Genomic DNA, 16,789 nt, shown 5'->3' with positions numbered 1-16,789 from the left:
CGTAGCCTCTCATGCAGCGTATGGCTTTCTCCTTAAGATTTTGGATGACACACTCCAACCCTGTAACAAGATACACAAGTCTGCCAATTTTAACTGTATCACCAATTTGAATATCTAATGGGAAAATTCCACCATTGACCTCATCTGTAGATTCGAAGAACTTAACCTCCAGTCCCTTTTTACCCAAGCTCAGTATCAAGCCAGGATAATAACGAGTATTAGCTAGGCACCAAACGCTATCTTTGAATCTGATATCCTCTTCACTCAAATTGTGTGTCTCTTCTCTCAATATTCCATTGGGTAAGACATTTACGTCATATTCTGGGGTCAAAATACTTTGTTGGTCATTTGTAGAAATGTCATGATCATTATCATCAATTTGAGAAGTATTGGCATCTAAAACTATGGATAAATCAGAGTGATTAATACTTTTATCGGGTGAGCTAGTGAATTGAAGCTGTAAATCATTCGCTTTGGAGGATTTTTTCCTTTTAGAATTTCTGGTTGGCCTTATAACAGGGTTTGAGCTTTTTGAAGTTCCTTCATTCCATTCTGTTTGTAACTTTAGATTATCGGCTTCTTCTTCAATTGTATTATCAACCACTTTACTTTCATCATCAACATCTGAAAATTCTTGTGTTATGTTCTCAGCCAAAGCATTGAAATCAACAGCCTGTGAATGGAAACTCTTATTGGATGTATTGATGGTATTTGTTTCGATGTTATTGTTGTCATCAGCCTTTGCCTTTTCAATTTCAAAAGTGTCCGCTTTTTCACGAATTGCAGGAGACGATTCTTCAACATTTGGAGAGGAAGTTAAATGTGATTTGGTAACTTGTTTTGGTGCACCTTGTTCTTGAGTATTTTTATTGCCTTGGACGGTGATTTTTGCTTGGTGAAGGGTATCAGTATCCAGATTCAGAGGTAAAGAGTTCAATCTTTTAGATTGACTTATTCTTTGTGTGTCACCAGCAAAGGATTTTGACTGATTTTCAAGCTGTAGGCCTCTTTTGGTCAAATCTCTGTGATATTTTTGAATGCTATCTTCAGCCAAAATATTGAGATAATCACCTGAAACAGGCTCGCTATGTAATCTTCTTCCATAATCTAGTGAAAAGTTTTTTTCATCATCAGAATTTATTGGGGATGATTCACCAGCATCAAGGTCCTTACTGATTTCATCGTTTTCTATCACTAACGAATGATCAACTTCTGGAGCAGTTCCTGGAACCTGGATGTCAGCTTGTGTATTATCACTCTTTGGGTCTTGAGGCTCGCTATGTTGATTTGGATCACCTATAATCAATGTATCATTTACAACTTGTGTGGGCACATCGTCTGTGAAGTGATCCTTTCTAGGTGAATCAATTTCATGGTTCAAGTCCATTGTGACATCATTATTGGATCCTTCATGTTCTTTTTCAAGTGAAGGGGGTTGAGTATCTTTGAATAATTCTGGGACAGTTTGAGAATCAAAATCCAACTCTTTCTGGTTGCCTTTCTCTCGAAGTTTTTGAAAGATTTTGTGAGCAGCACTTGGTGTATTCAATGAGTTTACCAACACCTTTCGGGTGGAGTTTGGGGTTTCTCCCATAGCATCCAAAACTTTTTCATTAATTGGAGTTTCTTTGAAAGGATCCCTAATTTTATTTAGCCATGGAGTCTCTGAATCATTGAAAGGATCTTTAACTCTACTAAGCCATGGACTTTCGCCATCTGGTAATTTCAAGTTCTTGAAGGGAGCAGAAGATTCAGCAGTAGACAGCCGTATTGACTCGTCTTCGTTTCTTTCAGTTACTGGAATATCTTCTTTGATAACAACAGTATCAGGTTCCTTGTCCAGCAAAGCTTGTGTACTTATTGAATCTTTGAAATCACATGAACTATCTATTATTCTATTGTCTTCGTTCTCACTCAAAACTCTCAAATTTTGGATCCTGGATGGTTGAGAGTTCGAGCCTATTAGGCTCTCGGGTTTCGTGAACGGTATGACTTGAGTCTTTTGTTTATGATTAGTACATTTGTTGTTTGAAGATCCTCCACGATTAATACTCACATCATTCAAAAACTGATTATACGTCCCATTAGCCTGACTCGGTCTAGAGTCTGAAGTGTTAGCTTCTGGTGATGTTTGAGTGCCCTGCTTGGACATAACATAAGCAATTCAGAGATATCTGGACAAAATCAATCAATGATCAATGGTCAATGATGTTTTTGATTATGTCTTTTGCTTTCAAAATGAGAGAAAAGCGTGTTCGCGACTATTCGCGAACTTTTTTCGTGTTTTGGCGTTTCCCGGACAACCAATCAAAAGCTCAAGTTTGAAATTTTGTCACAAAATTGAAACTTCCTTTCAAAAGACATTGGGCCTATGCTTATCAAACGGTGTGTTGGTTGTTTTTTGGTGTTGAAATTGAGGGCTCATGCTGTATTTAAAGCTCGAGGAGCTCGTTTTGGAGGATTTCAGCAGACTTTTCCCAGATGAGGCCATCAAGTTGTACACAAACGGTGAGCTTATACATACCCAAAGTCATCAATTTAACCAGACGTTAACTGTTCCATGAAGGCAATTATGGGGAAACATGCAGCTACCTTTCCAAAAACTATACATTCTCAAGTCTACCACTCAATTACAGAATTCTCATAGGCCTTTCAATGATTAGAAATGGAAATTCTTGTTTTGGACTTCATCATTTGTCAGTGGCATTGGAATCTACACCACATTGTTCCAGGCCGTTATCATGCCTTTTCCTTTCACTTGGTTATGACCTAGCAGGTTTTAAAAAGATATCATTATACCTTCTTGAAGGCATTACTCTCCCTGATATTGATACCATTCCATTGGACTGTTTTAATTCAGATCAACAGCCTGATGTACCAAAGTAAGTTTTGAAATTTCAAAAATGCAAATTTAGCTAAACTAACATTTCTAAAGAAAGCTCAATGGGTTATATACTCCACTTAGGAAAAATTCATTAAGATTAAAAATTTTTAAGGTGTAAGTATGATTTCAATTGATTTATGTACTCTCTTCTAACAGTTACATCAAGGCACAAAGTAGTCAAAGATATCAGAATCACTCTTTCGGTCCTTGATGAAAACATTGTTTGCTCAGTTTTGGATAAAGCTTATTTTTCGGTTTTGATGCTTGTTCCAATTTTAGATCCATATGCTGAACTTGTCCAGGATGAAAAGTATTTATTGACCCTTTTTGAAAACAGCTTCCTGAAACCGTTGGAAGTTTGTTCTGTTAGTGAGATAAAGGATGCTGTTTCATTAATTTCCTTGTCTAAGTATACCACTGATATGGTTTCTCAAGCAATCATGATAAAAGTGGTGCAAAGTTTTCTTGCACTGTTACAGTTTCAATATGAATCAGCCTTTCAAGGTTTAAATTGGGTCTTGGAGTTTTGTTCAGCACTCTGTAAGAAACAAAAATATAGAAAAATACTACCAGAACGTGAAATGAGATGTGTTGCTTTGTTATGTTCTAGATCTTATATGAGATGCACCAGTAACGTTATTACACTTGATGGGTTGAGCCAAAGAATTTTTTCTATCTTGGAACTCAGTTCCAACATTTCTATTCAAAAAGAACTTTTATCAGGAACTCTGGATCATTATTTTTTGACATTGGGTCTTCTTTATCAAAAAAGGGCTATTTTGTCTTCAGAAGAGTCACATGATGGATACCTTCAATTACTGAGAGATTGTTTGGAAGAGATGATTAGAAAATTCGTCATTGCAATCAACTTGTTGTCAAGCGATGACGGTGTGTTGTCGCGATTGTATGAAGATGTATTAACAGGTTTCGTTTTATATGGTGGTCTTCATGTGAAAGTCTTATGGGCCTTCAAGTTTTTGAAAGATTATTTCACATTAGAAACAAATTTACATGATTGTCCTTATACGGGCAATTACTTGGAAAATCTTTCAGAGTTTAGTGCCATAAACAAGAATATGAGGTTTCATTTGAATGATATTGTCAGTACACAAGGTTTCCTTAAAGGTTTTGATATTAACTATGATTTGATTGATGATGATTCAACTACAATCTTTTTGACTACGAGTGCCCTTGTTGTAAGAGAGAATGACACATTGACGATGGTGAAATTTGTTAAGGAAACGTCGCCTTTAATAGTCAAAGGTCATGTTAGAGAACGGATTGATAAATCAAATGAATTCATAGATCTCTGGATTAGTTCTTATAAAAACTACAATGGACAAATTCCCAATGAGGTCACCGATTTTTTCAAAAAAATAAACATTTATGTCACATAGCTAAATTCAAATAATCAATTCTCAATTATTGTTGTAAGAAATAGTTCAAGAATTTTCAGTATACATTTTTGAGTTTTTAAGACTTGAAACACGGAGTTTTTTCTCCAAGGCTTTCAATTCAATTGAATAAGTTTCAACAGCCTTCTTCTTTTCCAAAAACTCTTTCAAAGTCTGATCATCTTGAGGTTCAACAACTGGTTCCTGAACAGGTTGTTCATTGCTGTATGCATAACTATCCAATAAACTTGCTTCCTCACCTCCAGCACTTCTTGTACTAGGTCTATATTTAGTGTTTTCAAGTAACCTGATTCTTCTAAAATTTTCATACAAAACCGAATGGGTTGATTCTTTCAACTCTTGTAAATGAGACCCGAAAAGAACATTTTTCAAATAATTGAAATCACTATGGTTCAAATCTTCAACTCTAAAAGTACCCCAAGGATATTCTCTGATATGAGAAATATCATCATTGTCATCAACAATAGTTTCATAGCTACCAGAAACTGCAAATGGTAAACCATTTTTCAAAAACATTTGTTCATCAACTGATTCAGAATCATCATCAATATCCAAAGAAAAATCATAAACTGAGATTCCATTTGCTCTTATATCTTGTAAAATCAAAGCCTTGTTAAGAGATAACTCATCTTCAGTTAAAGTGTCACTTTTGGAAATCACAGGGATAACATTAACTCTTGTTGACAAATTCTTCATTGCCTCAACATCTAATTCTCTTAAACCTTTTGAAGTAGCTCTAATGAAGTAAAGACATGCATGAGGTCTACCATCTTCAAACTTTGTATTACGTCTAATACGACATTCTTCTCTCAAAACAGAATCAAATTGTTGTTCTAAAAAATCAATAACTTTACCAGTGCAGTCATTATTATTAATGTTATCACCAAATCCTGGGGTTAAAATAATTTCAAGACTGATTGGAGTTGCATTTTCCTCAATAATATCCACATGTTTTTTCAAAATATTTAAACCAGGGTTAAGATGAGCATTTGGTGGATAATAATTTTTGGATTCAGTTTTGGAAATAACCTCTTGATTACATAAAGTGTTGATGAATGATGCTTTACCAGTACCTTCTTCACCACAAACCAACAAAGTGAATTGGATCCCTTTTTTCAAGATCTTACGACGACGAATTTCTTCTGGAGATGACTATCAAAATTAGTTATATGTCCATCCATTGATAGAATAAGGTAAATATCATACAATGTTGACTTTTAAAACCATCTTGATCTTGATTTGAAGCTCGATATAAAGAGGATCTTTACAATAAACCCATTGAAATGATAAAGATCAACCAGTGTTGAATCTTGTTTATTTTGTATCTTTTTTTTTGTGACACAAAGATGAGTATAAACTTTTGTCAAGCGCCACACACCGCCCTATCAATTATCCGAATCGTCAACATCACTAAGATCAGAATCAATGTAGGATGATAATTTTTTGAATTTTTCCATGTTGGATATATTCACAGGAGTAACTTTTTTTGAAAGTCTAGTTGTTGGGGCTTTTGTTCTTGTAACTTTCCCAGTATTCTTTGGTTTAGATTTTGGTGCAGCTTTGGACAGTTTCCTAATATCTGCAGCTTTAGGAGCGACTGGCTCATGAATTGGTAAATTAGGTCTTTTAGATCTTGCTGTTTGTTGCCTTTTGGTTGAATCACCACTTTGTTTCCTGACTGTTTGAGCTTCCTTCTTTGTTGGTTGTTTATCTGTGGTTTTTGTAGTTGATTCTATACTTGAAGGTGGTGCAGGCGTAGTTGATTTGGATGGAACTCTGCTTGCAAAAACTGCATTTCTCTTTTGCTTTGCATCGATTCCAGGTGAAAGAAGTGCTTTTGTTGGAGAAGCTGTTTGGTGTTGTGATGAAGGTTTTTTAAGATGTGATGAAGTTGGAGTAGTTGGCTCAGTAGGTTTTGTAACTTTTGGGCTCTCTGGTGATGACTTGGTTGGGGTTGGTTTCTTGAATGCTCTTCTTTTAATATCAACGAGCTGTTGTTCTATAGACTTTTCTATTATTTCAGCTTCATGAATATCTCTTTTCTCTGGAAGTGTGCTTTCAGTTGAATGTTTGATCTTTTTAGGAGCAGGTTTTGGTGGTTTCTTCATGAAAATTGAAGATTTAGGTTTGGAGCCAATGCTGGAAGGTTTCGTGTCATTGGTTTTTTCTTGACCCTTCTTTTGAGATTCAACAGATGGTTCTCTAATTGGTGATCCCAGTTTAGGCTCAGCATCTTTCATCTCAACATCTTGATCTTTTGATTCAATTGGTGATTTAGCGTCTATTCCAGCAGATGCGTCATCCTCTATTTTCTTTTTATTTTCATCAATAGATTCTGTAACCACTTTTTGTTCCTCTTCTTTTTCATCAACCTTCTCTTTCTTATTGTCATCATTGTCATCATCATTATTATTAATATTCTTATCATTGTTACCATGATCAGTTTCATTCAATGGTTTATCCTCAATCTTATTTTCTATCACTGGTGGTTCAAATTTAGCTGTAGTTTCATTGCTCTGTATTGTGATTGGATGTGATGATATTACGCCATTTGATTCCTCTTTAGAAAAGGCAACTTTTATAGGCTGTTGAGCATTTTCATCATTGGTATCCTGAGGGGCTTTATTTTCTTGATTTTCCTCATGAACAGGAGATGGTGATATTGTAGTTGATTTCCCATGATCAACAAAATATTCAGAAGTTGATCCATTTGATAGATTTTCAATATCTTCAAGGGTGACATTCAATTCCAGAAAATCACCCAGTTGTTCAACATTTTTCGGATATCTTTTAATTAATGATTCATAAGATTTTTTAATTTCCAAAATTTCATTAGGGTTGATATTGAATTCAAAGTACCTTAGTGGGAAATTTATTTTTTTTCTAATTGCACATAACACCAATAATGTAATGAAAATTTTCTCCATATCATAAAGTAAAAAAATTTGACAAATTGATAAATTTTCAATCTTGCTTATAGCATCATTTCTCAAGTCAATATGGGAAGGGTTTGAATCAATCAAGAATTCATAAAATTCATATGGGTTTTTAATTGAAGTATCAAAACAAATCATTTCCAGTAATATCTCCTCGTTGTTTTCCAAAGCTTCTCTCCATTTCCAATATTCTTTTGTAGTTTCATCAGTATCAGGACGTATAAATCTTGCAAAAGCTAGGGCAAAAGCTTTTGAACCTCTATGGTTTTCCAACTTCTTTGAGGCTAGGTATAAGCAAGCCTGTGCAGTTTCAAGCCATTTAAAATGTTGCATTGAGCATCTTTGATAAAATCTAAATAGGTAAACCATTGCAAAGAATATATTTGACCTATGAAGTTTTAAATTTCTTGAAGCTTTGACAAAAGTATCCAAACATTTCTGATATGCTATTAGTTCATCATCAATGGACATCCCCGATTGAACAGATGGAGATAATTTGATATCCTCTATAGAGAAAATCCAATCATTGCTAGGTCTTTCTATTATTGTTGGCCAATATTGTTCAGGTCTTTGGGTATGGTGAGTATGAGCACCTGGAACCATCATCTCGAGAGCATTGTTACCATTGTATGTATTCATATTGATCTGATTGAAGCAGACAACGTCAACAGCAAGCCGATGGAAAGGATTTGAATGGAGTGGGACTGGTTTCGATTTGATTTCACTAACGTTAATTTGACTGTTGTTTTCATGTTTTTTTTTCTGTGCTCGAAATTTTCGCGAATCACTTTGATTCTTATGTAAGAGCTGATTAATCAATATAACCATAATCATGAACTTATCGGGCTGTTTTTTAATATATTTAATGATTAATATAAAAATCACCAGCATTTTTAATTAAGTAAGACTCGATAATTTAGTTATACACTATTTTTTTTTTTGTTTTTTTAATCATGTTTTTTGTATTATTGCATATTTATATAATCAATATTAATCTGTACAATAATCACATAAATATGTAAAAAATGTATTAAAGGTGACTCAGACGTGATCTAGCTGTATGACGACGTCTGAAATTTATTAAATAATAGAAAATTGATCATATTTAATATTGTAAATCAAATATATACTCAGAATTTATGTATTATTTGAATATAATTAGCAATATTTGAGTTCAAGGCGAAAATATATAGTACATTTTAACGTGTACCGTCGTAATTGGCAGCTTACAATTAGTTACAGGCAATTTACATTAGTATGCACATATTCATTGATCATGGAATAACTCACCGTATTCTGTCATCAAGGTTCAATGTTCACCATGGGTACATGATCATTCAATCGGTCAATTAATCACATGTCAAGTGTAAGTTTTTTTTTAGCTTGTGTGTGTATTATCTGACACCAGATTAGGAATCTGAGGGAGTGAGAAGTTAAAGATTGCGGAGGTGATGTAGAAGTAGAATCGTAACGAGAGACGTTATCAAAGGACGTGAACGGGTGTTAGGTACTTGTGTATTTTTTTTGAAGTTGATCGAAAAAGGTGAGGTCAACAGTTTTTTTAGGCTAAAATTTAAGCAATTGATTACTTTGTTTGGTTCAAATGTCACCTGGATTGCAATTGATCAACGGGATGTCATACATAAGTGTTAGAAGGTGTACTAATTATGAGTCGCTCGAAGGTTTTGTATTCGAAGCTGTCTCAAAGTTAAATCGTTAAAAGTATACTAGTATTGGGTAAAGGGAAATGATGATTTTAATGATTGAAGTTGATCTTTGAATGCTCTATTGGAGTTATAGGAATTGAGTAAGCAATTGCAAATAATTGTTCAGCATGAATAGAAACCTAATCTCGGAGAAGACCTGTTTGAGTACATGAGTTCACCTGTTTCAAGTGGCTTAATAGAGATTTAGTATAGCATAGTGGAAGAATAAGGCTGCTCAAGCTTGAAAGGTTATATTGCTTGATCTAGTGTTAAACGTGTACCTCGCTTGGGTGTTAGTGATGACATCAGTACATACGTCTTTACGACACATAGAAGAACTGTACATAGCAGGAGCTTTGTTTTGATAGTGTGGTGTACGCTTTGCTGGGGGACTTGGTTGACGTGAAGAGTAGCTTTGAACAGGTTCAAGAGTCAAGAATCAAATGCAAATGAGGTTCCAGAGCCAGAGACGATCTGTGTAGAAGGTTGTGGATTTTGAGATTGGGTTAGTTTCAAGCCCGTCGAGGTTATATTATTTTTGATGAAACAGTGGTTCACCATGTCAAAAGCTCGAGAGATGAGTAAGGGAAAAGGAGAGTGGATCATGTTGATAGTGGATCTAGATTGGTTTAAATGCCCGAATGATCAACTCATAAGAAGACATAACACCAGAGGATAGGTTGCCAACGTCTTGTCAGTTGTACCACTGGTGTACCTGTTATTGACCAAATATCGCTTCATCAAGATTGTCTCAACTCTAAAACCATCATATTTATCCGGTCTCTGTGAGAGAGGTGATGTCAGTCTGTAACTATCGTTCGATTAAATTAATCAAGGGCCTGGGATCTGAATAGTTGTACTTCGAGTAAAATGGGGAAGGGAAAGAAGCCATTGTGCCTGAGTGTTTTCAATTGGATTGGATCAAGTTCAATTTAAGATTGGTATCTTCTTCACTTTTGATTATCAAGCTTTACGAGCCCACGATGATTCCCTCTCCCCAAAGCCAGGCTCACCGACCCCAGCCTTCCCCAGAGGGAGCGGCCGCCTACGAGCCCATGAGTCGTTCGGATTTCCCCCAGCCCAGCGTCCGACTGGGCTGATCGCTGTGTTAAGCGAGAGCTGCTTGCTGCATCGCGAGTTTCCCTTGTGTCAAAGATGAGCTTGGACACCACAGACCAAAAGCCAACTTCCAATTGTATCCTCTTAGTATAATCGTGTACTTGCTTGTTAAAGTTGCTTCAAACGTAACTCAATATAATGGTACTACAAAAGGGCACTTTATTTATCCACTCAGGTCGTCAATCGTCCCATATCTATTAGAATCCAGCTTCTTTGAATATAAAACTTGTAGATATATACAAGACTATTACTGACAGCTGTACATACAACTAGCTCTTATAATATCGATACTGGGTCTTGTTGAATCTTATTTGATTTGGTACCCTCTTGAAGCGAGCCCGCCTCTTGTAACTTTGATGTTGGAGATTTCAATAATAATAACGATGACTCTTGAGCATTGTTGCAGGATAAATAGTACCCTTCAAAGAAGACACGACAGATCTCTGAAGTCGATATACTCATGAAAGTAGTACATCTCTTTGAAGCCGATCTGTACTTCAAAATGGCTAGATTTTGTAAAGAATCTGGAAAACGGTGTTTGTCGAAACACATGACCATTCTTAATGAAACTACAACTATTGCTTCATCTGGCAGAAAAAATAACCAATTTGATAACCCCCTAACATGTAAATAACTTTGGCGATGGTAACCTTAACATGTTGATGCTACACTCAACTTCTTCGTAATATCTAAGCTCGATGTTCATCAAGATAACTTGTGCTCACTCTTATTGTAAAGGCCACCATAGACTCTTGACTATATCTCATATTACATGCAACAGATTTATCGAGATGGAAATACATACAAAACGTCAAACCTAATTATGGGTAGTATGCCATAGAGCTGGTTAATTTGAGTCTGGAGTCCTATAAAGATACTCGAAGAATATTCACAACTTCACGATGAACTGTTAATACAGGTTGAGCTTCGCTCACTTGACTGTACTTTGAAAAGCGGGAATCCAAGCTCGACCATACAAGCTGCCTATGTGTTTTCAACTATGAATACATTATACGAACTTGTAACACTTTTAGACCATCTTGAAAACTCACTTGCATCTTATCTTCTCTAACAACTCACAAAAGTGTTTGACATTCTTTGAGACAAAAATGAGCCATGGCCCATCACTATAAAACCATTTCTTCAAAATCGTGGACTCTATCGGTTTTATGATTATTCAATCCATCCGCGTCGCAGATTCAACTTTGAACTAGTATTTGCGGATGTGTTGCACGCACATTCGTATTCTTTGAGTTGCACAATAAGAAAGTTATAAGAGCATATGTAGTACTCAGCACTGACCACTTTTTCCCATCAATTTATTGGCCCCACCTTGTGGTTGTGTTTTGTATTATAAACTTGTTGTTGGGAAATTTTTCGCGTTTCAAAGTGTATGGTGTATTTTTTTTTGTTTTTGTTTTTTGTTTGTGCTTAATCATGAATTTCTTTTCCCAAAAAGAAATACCGAACCGATGCGAAGAAGGCGAAATAGAAGATGTATGTAAAATTTACTGAAGATCTGTCAAAACTCTTTTATATGAAGTACACCAATACCATTCAATTTTCATGTAACCTTTCCCACTCTCCCTCAATTTCCATTAATCTATTACTTGCGGAAAGACATCTCCGTTGCAATAAGAATCTAGAATCCAGCCACTTTGACTACATGTTCATTCACTGCTACAGAAGCTCCTTTCCAATATCATGATGGCTTTAGGTTTGAAATTTGTCTAGCACTAGCCATAGTAGTGTATGTACTTTTTCAAATCAATCATTCAGATGTTGTTGATCTATCTACATGTAAACTTTGTGATGTTCAGCAAAGAGATCGTTGAAAATACACAGACAAATCTAGTTAAAATATGTTAATTGTACTCGATAACTTGCCAATCAACAGGTACAACTTATCAATTAAGTACTCAACTTGTGTGAATTTTTCCGGTCGCTACAACTTTCGGCTTAACTTGGAGGTCTAGGGCCTCTTTATTGGAGGACTAAATGACTACACGTTAAATCTTTCTTTGCGGCGCACTTGATTATTAGTAGTGTAGACAGGGGACTCGGGCCTTGAGACACTACTAGTCCTCCATTTCCAGAAAAAGGTTGCACCGTTACACAAACAACCAAAACCAAATGTACAATAATGCATCTGGGTACTGTGAGATTTCACATGTTGCATCGAGAAACAGCATGTAATACCAACATTTACATGCATTATACATGCTATTGCATGCACCATCTACACAGTTGAACCATTTTGATTAATCGATTAGATATACGCCAAAGTTCTGATGAGCGAAAAACCTACAACTAACCACCACCAACCGTGTTTTCTTTCCCTTCCATCTCTTCTTCCACCATCATTCCAAACTCTGTATTTAAGTGAATCCATATCTCAGTTTTTCCCAACATCTGTGATACTTCTCCAAACATTTGAAAACACGTACACCACACCAATGATGGGAACTACACTGCCAGGAATCAATCAACTACCGAGCTTACAAGCTTTCTCGATGAACAAAGAGAACAGAGCCTTTAATCATTATCACCATTATAGTGTTGTTGGTGGGAGTCCATCATCTATATCTTCTTCACGTGATAACTACTTTGAATATAAACCAACATCTTCAACTTCTGGCGTTGCTGCTGGAGGTTTCAGTCCAAGTGATTCAACTGCTCCACCATTATTACACTATAGTTCAGCACCAAATTATTCATACAGTGGTGATAATCATCATCAACATCAACAACATCACCATGTAACAAGTATACAGCAAGGTGGATTACGTACTTTAACTTCACAACCTCAATATGTTTATTCAAACAATAATACCCATAAACCAAGCTTGAACAATTTACTATATCAACAACCACAACCATTAGTTTCACCTTTAGAAGCTCAATCATCCATTAAACCATTAAGAGCACAATCTTATGATGCTGGTAATCTAAGATTACCTTCAATTCAAGAATTAGTTGCACCAACATCTCAACCTATTCAACAACCACAACAACAACAAGTACACATGCACCCAGGATTACAAGTGTTAAATCAACAAATACCGAGTGCTCCACATCAACATTATAATTCATCAAATTCAGCTCATACAATTCATCATATTGGTCATATTCAACCTAAAAAAATTAGAAAAAGAACAAGAACAGGTTGTTTGACTTGTAGAAAGAGAAGAATCAAATGTGATGAAAGAAAACCATCATGTATGAACTGTGAAAAGTCTAAGAAATGTTGTGCAGGTTATGTTGATATTACAACAAAGAAGAAGAAGTGATGTTGGATTAATTTGTTTTAATTTGGTGTCGATGAAGGTTATGTTTTTAGTTACAATGGGTTATTTCTATATATTGTTTTGGGAGTGCTGTTTTAGGAGTGTTTGGATTTGAAATTGATCCTCTACTATTTTGTTTGTTTTTGGGTTTTGTGTACATATTGTGTATAATGTAATGAAGTTAATGAATTAGATTAAGGTATTGATGTAGGGTCTTGAATACATTTGAAATTCACAATAGACAATAGACGAAGAGATTTAAATAGAATCACTGTAAGGAGGGATTATTTTAACCCTACATCAAAGATATATAGTTGCAATCTGGTTTGATTCTTATGATGAAGGTTATTCGTTTAAAACCATAATATGACCGACGAATTCCAAACTTTGGAGGGGGAGAAAGTATAGATTCTTACAGCCAAAGAGCAAATAGTTTACTGACTGAAGATCATATGATTAACAAGAGTGTAATCCCAGCTGAAGATATCCTTGTTGTTGTGATATCCCAATGTTGTGTATCTTGTTAAAAAACCACTCTAGCCCCAGGGCCCAAATGCACAAAGTTAAAAAGGTCAGACATGCATGAACCGTAAAAAACAGTTTTCTTCCTTCCAGACATTAGCCGAAACCTTGCCCAGCCCAGCCCGGAGCCCAGGAGCTAGGCAGGAGCCCAGGGAGAACTAGGGAGGAGCTAGGCGGGGAGGCCTAGTTACAGCCAGAAGGAGCACCAAGCGGAAACGTTGAAGGAGAGTTTAGCGAAGGGAAGATCACATACACGAAGACAGTTTTTTGAGGCGAACGAAAGAATCGTTCACAAGGATTTGATAGTTGCAACCTGAAGCTATTGTAGCCACAGGCCACAGCGTAGTAGCAGCGTAGAGCTCGCTGGTTCGGCTTGGACCCGTTAAAACTGTTGCAAGTAGTAGAGCTGCCCAAATGTTGGCACACATGAAAATGACCTGATGGTAGTGAGCCACTTGAACTGAAACAATGCTTTTCCACTTTGAATTTTGGCTTCCCAACAAGGGAACTTTCAGTCCTCAGCCAATTAGTAAATTATTCCCAGCCAGATCTCACTTCTCTTTCGTCTCACGTCCTCCAAAATTATTATTTCCAGATCTGAATTGAGGTCTACGCCGAACAATGAGCTCCCAATTGCAAGATGTCCACTTAAAATCGTGGTCAAGCTCAACAGGAAAACAAGCACAAAATTAAAGATCCCAGTTTAAATACCTAACACTTCTCTGTAGCCCTATTTTATTTCACAACTGAACAATGTCTGCAATTCGAAGTACCTTCGCGATTTGGCACACACTAAAATTTGTGACAGGATCCAGAAGTATTCAGCTTCTCAAACACAAATCCCAATTTGATACTTGAGCTATCCCAAACTAGAAGGGGTTTCTTTGGAAATCTGAAGATATTCACCTTCACCCACTCGTTCATCCCAAGAATATTCATGATTCCCCTAGTATTGGATCATCATGAAGCTCATCAACTTCAAAAGATATGCCAAATGACATTTGAACACAACTTCTTTAGCATGAGTGTTTAAAACACCAAGTCCGCTTTAAGCAGTGAATAACCAGACACAAAAGGTGCCATAAGCCATAAGCCACGAGTGGGTACTAGGTAGGTTATAAAACACTTTCAAGTTTGTATACGTTCTTCTTTACGAAGGGAACCAGACAAGTTCATTTCTCATACTTGCATCAAGAAACTTATTCCTCGACGAAAACAGTGGAAAGCCGACTCTTTTAAGACGGACTTTCTCTTGCTGTGAACGCTCGTCGCTGGCTTCCCTTTTGAAAACATTCGATACCCTTTTCAAGCGACTATTTGGGAAGTTTCCATGAACAGCAAAGGGTTCATCTGTATTCAAGTGTGTGATGCTCAGTTGTAGTTTGACGTTGACGTTTAACGGTTTTTTTTCTGAAGAGTTTTGAAGTTCAAGTCTTCACTTTACAACATGGACTTTAGCACAAACACCCTCGAGATCTTCTAGATCTCTATGGAGTCTTTTTTAGTAATATTATTTAGCGTGACCAGAGATTTTGACATGAAAAAGGTACACTTTCTTGATCTTGTAGCACTCTGTGCTTGAACCATCTTCCCTTATATGTTCAGCTTCCTAAAAGTAGCCCGCTAAAAAACATTTATAAATCTTTACTAAAAACAAGCTTTTCAACGTAGAACAGTATTGAAATTTCTAGAATTCAAATCCTCAATAAAATCAAGCTCTTTCCATACAATTTCTCGGTTAATCTGTCCTAATGATGAACACTAATTAATACGAATGCAATATTTTCTACACACCACAGAGTGTAAGCACACTATACAAACACCCACGTCGTCAAACTCGTAATAAACTGGTCAATTTTAGACAACACAATAGCCGAGAAGAATTATACAGCACTGATTGGAGTCAAGCTCATTTGGAGCCTAGAGTCCTCGCTTAACACTTGAACACCGAATGACAGCTAAGTCGCGAACGGCTGAAGATGCTCGTATAGTTCGAGGTCGGTATCGATTGGTGACCTTTGATTCAGTTGATATTCTTTGTGTAAATGAGCTTATAATAATGATACCATAATGTTATGGGAGTAATGCATTTTTTCTATTGTAGAGAGCTTTTGTAATACATCTAGAAATTATTTACGAAGAAAGTTACACATCAAAAGATAATCGTACAATCAACTACAATCAATACATATGGAGAGTACTTGAATGTAATTGATTCTAATACTGTAGCACGTATTATTCATAATCTTCACACGGAATGCTTCAACCTGACAGTTGATGTACCTCAAATTTCTAGTAAAATTGAAGGAAACTCATCTCCATGTAGAATGGGTTAAATTCAACTTCATCTGACAGGAATTTTATCACTAGGTACACGTAATTTATACTAGGAGTCAACCGAGACAGGTTGGTGGGGCATTGCACTTGATGTAAGGAGTGCTAAATGAATTGTACAAGATGAAACCATTCTTACGGACCTAGTAGCCTGCATCTCACATGAATAGCCCATAAAATACACTAAAATTCAAAGCACAAACCACAGATCCATCAAAAGCCCTTTTGTTCTATCTATGAACTGATTTTTTATTTCCAAATTTCAATTATAGAAGCATGATAAGAGTGTGATTTATTGTATCTCGTGCATTTGACATTTAGTGATCTGAAATTCTCATCATCAAGAGTACTAATATAGGTGGATGTAAATAGCCGGCTTGATAATGACCAATGTATGAGTAAAAATATTCATACTGAGGAGTACTTTTCCAAATCATAGCGTGAAGGTTCATAATACCCTTCTGGATATTGGTGGGCCCTTATAAACAACATCATGAAACACCGGCTGTATCATCATCATCATCATCATCATCATCATCATCACGGTATTAAATATTTAGTTTCAGACATACGAGCAAGCATGGAC

The 16,789-nt window shown here is 36.1% G+C and overlaps 5 protein-coding genes across 5 annotated transcripts; 2 read left to right on the top strand and 3 right to left on the bottom strand.

Moving 5' to 3' along the window:
* Window positions 1–9: 9 nt before the first annotated feature.
* On the bottom strand, window positions 10–2,180 carry WICANDRAFT_70957 (uncharacterized protein; the record flags this gene model as incomplete). Its single annotated transcript, XM_019184226.1, has 3 exons — window positions 2,057–2,180; window positions 77–1,999; window positions 10–24 (listed from the first exon to the last, which is right to left on the bottom strand). The coding sequence occupies exons 1-3, from the start codon at window positions 2,150–2,152 to the stop codon at window positions 10–12; spliced, it is 2,034 nt and encodes a 677-aa protein (XP_019036197.1). The 5' UTR covers window positions 2,153–2,180.
* Window positions 2,181–2,655: 475 nt separating this feature from the next.
* Window positions 2,656–4,281, top strand: WICANDRAFT_65252 (uncharacterized protein; the record flags this gene model as incomplete). Its single annotated transcript, XM_019183879.1, has 3 exons — window positions 2,656–2,882; window positions 2,936–2,998; window positions 3,051–4,281. The coding sequence occupies 3 exons, from the start codon at window positions 2,656–2,658 to the stop codon at window positions 4,279–4,281; spliced, it is 1,521 nt and encodes a 506-aa protein (XP_019036196.1).
* Window positions 4,282–4,563: 282 nt separating this feature from the next.
* Window positions 4,564–5,448, bottom strand: SPR28 (septin SPR28; the record flags this gene model as incomplete). The annotated part of the gene is made up of 1 exon (XM_019180928.1): window positions 4,564–5,448. A coding segment is annotated over one exon (885 nt), but the record flags the coding sequence as incomplete, so codon positions are not given.
* A 236-nt stretch (window positions 5,449–5,684) lies between these two features.
* Window positions 5,685–8,126, bottom strand: BUR2 (Bur2p; the record flags this gene model as incomplete). Its single annotated transcript, XM_019185199.1, has 1 exon — window positions 5,685–8,126. The coding sequence occupies one exon, from the start codon at window positions 8,124–8,126 to the stop codon at window positions 5,685–5,687; it is 2,442 nt and encodes an 813-aa protein (XP_019036194.1).
* A 4,393-nt stretch (window positions 8,127–12,519) lies between these two features.
* Window positions 12,520–13,350, top strand: WICANDRAFT_85950 (Zn(II)2Cys6 transcription factor domain-containing protein; the record flags this gene model as incomplete). Its single annotated transcript, XM_019185974.1, has 1 exon — window positions 12,520–13,350. One exon carries the CDS (start codon window positions 12,520–12,522, stop codon window positions 13,348–13,350), a length of 831 nt encoding a protein of 276 aa, XP_019036193.1.
* Window positions 13,351–16,789: the final 3,439 nt, after the last annotated feature.

The sequence above is a fragment of the Wickerhamomyces anomalus genome (genome assembly GCF_001661255.1).
Source record: "Wickerhamomyces anomalus NRRL Y-366-8 unplaced genomic scaffold WICANscaffold_7, whole genome shotgun sequence".
Lineage (NCBI taxonomy): Eukaryota > Fungi > Ascomycota > Saccharomycetes > Phaffomycetales > Wickerhamomycetaceae > Hansenula > Hansenula anomala.
The sequence above is the reverse complement of the archived record's forward strand: the minus strand, read 5'-3'. Positions and strand labels throughout refer to the sequence as shown.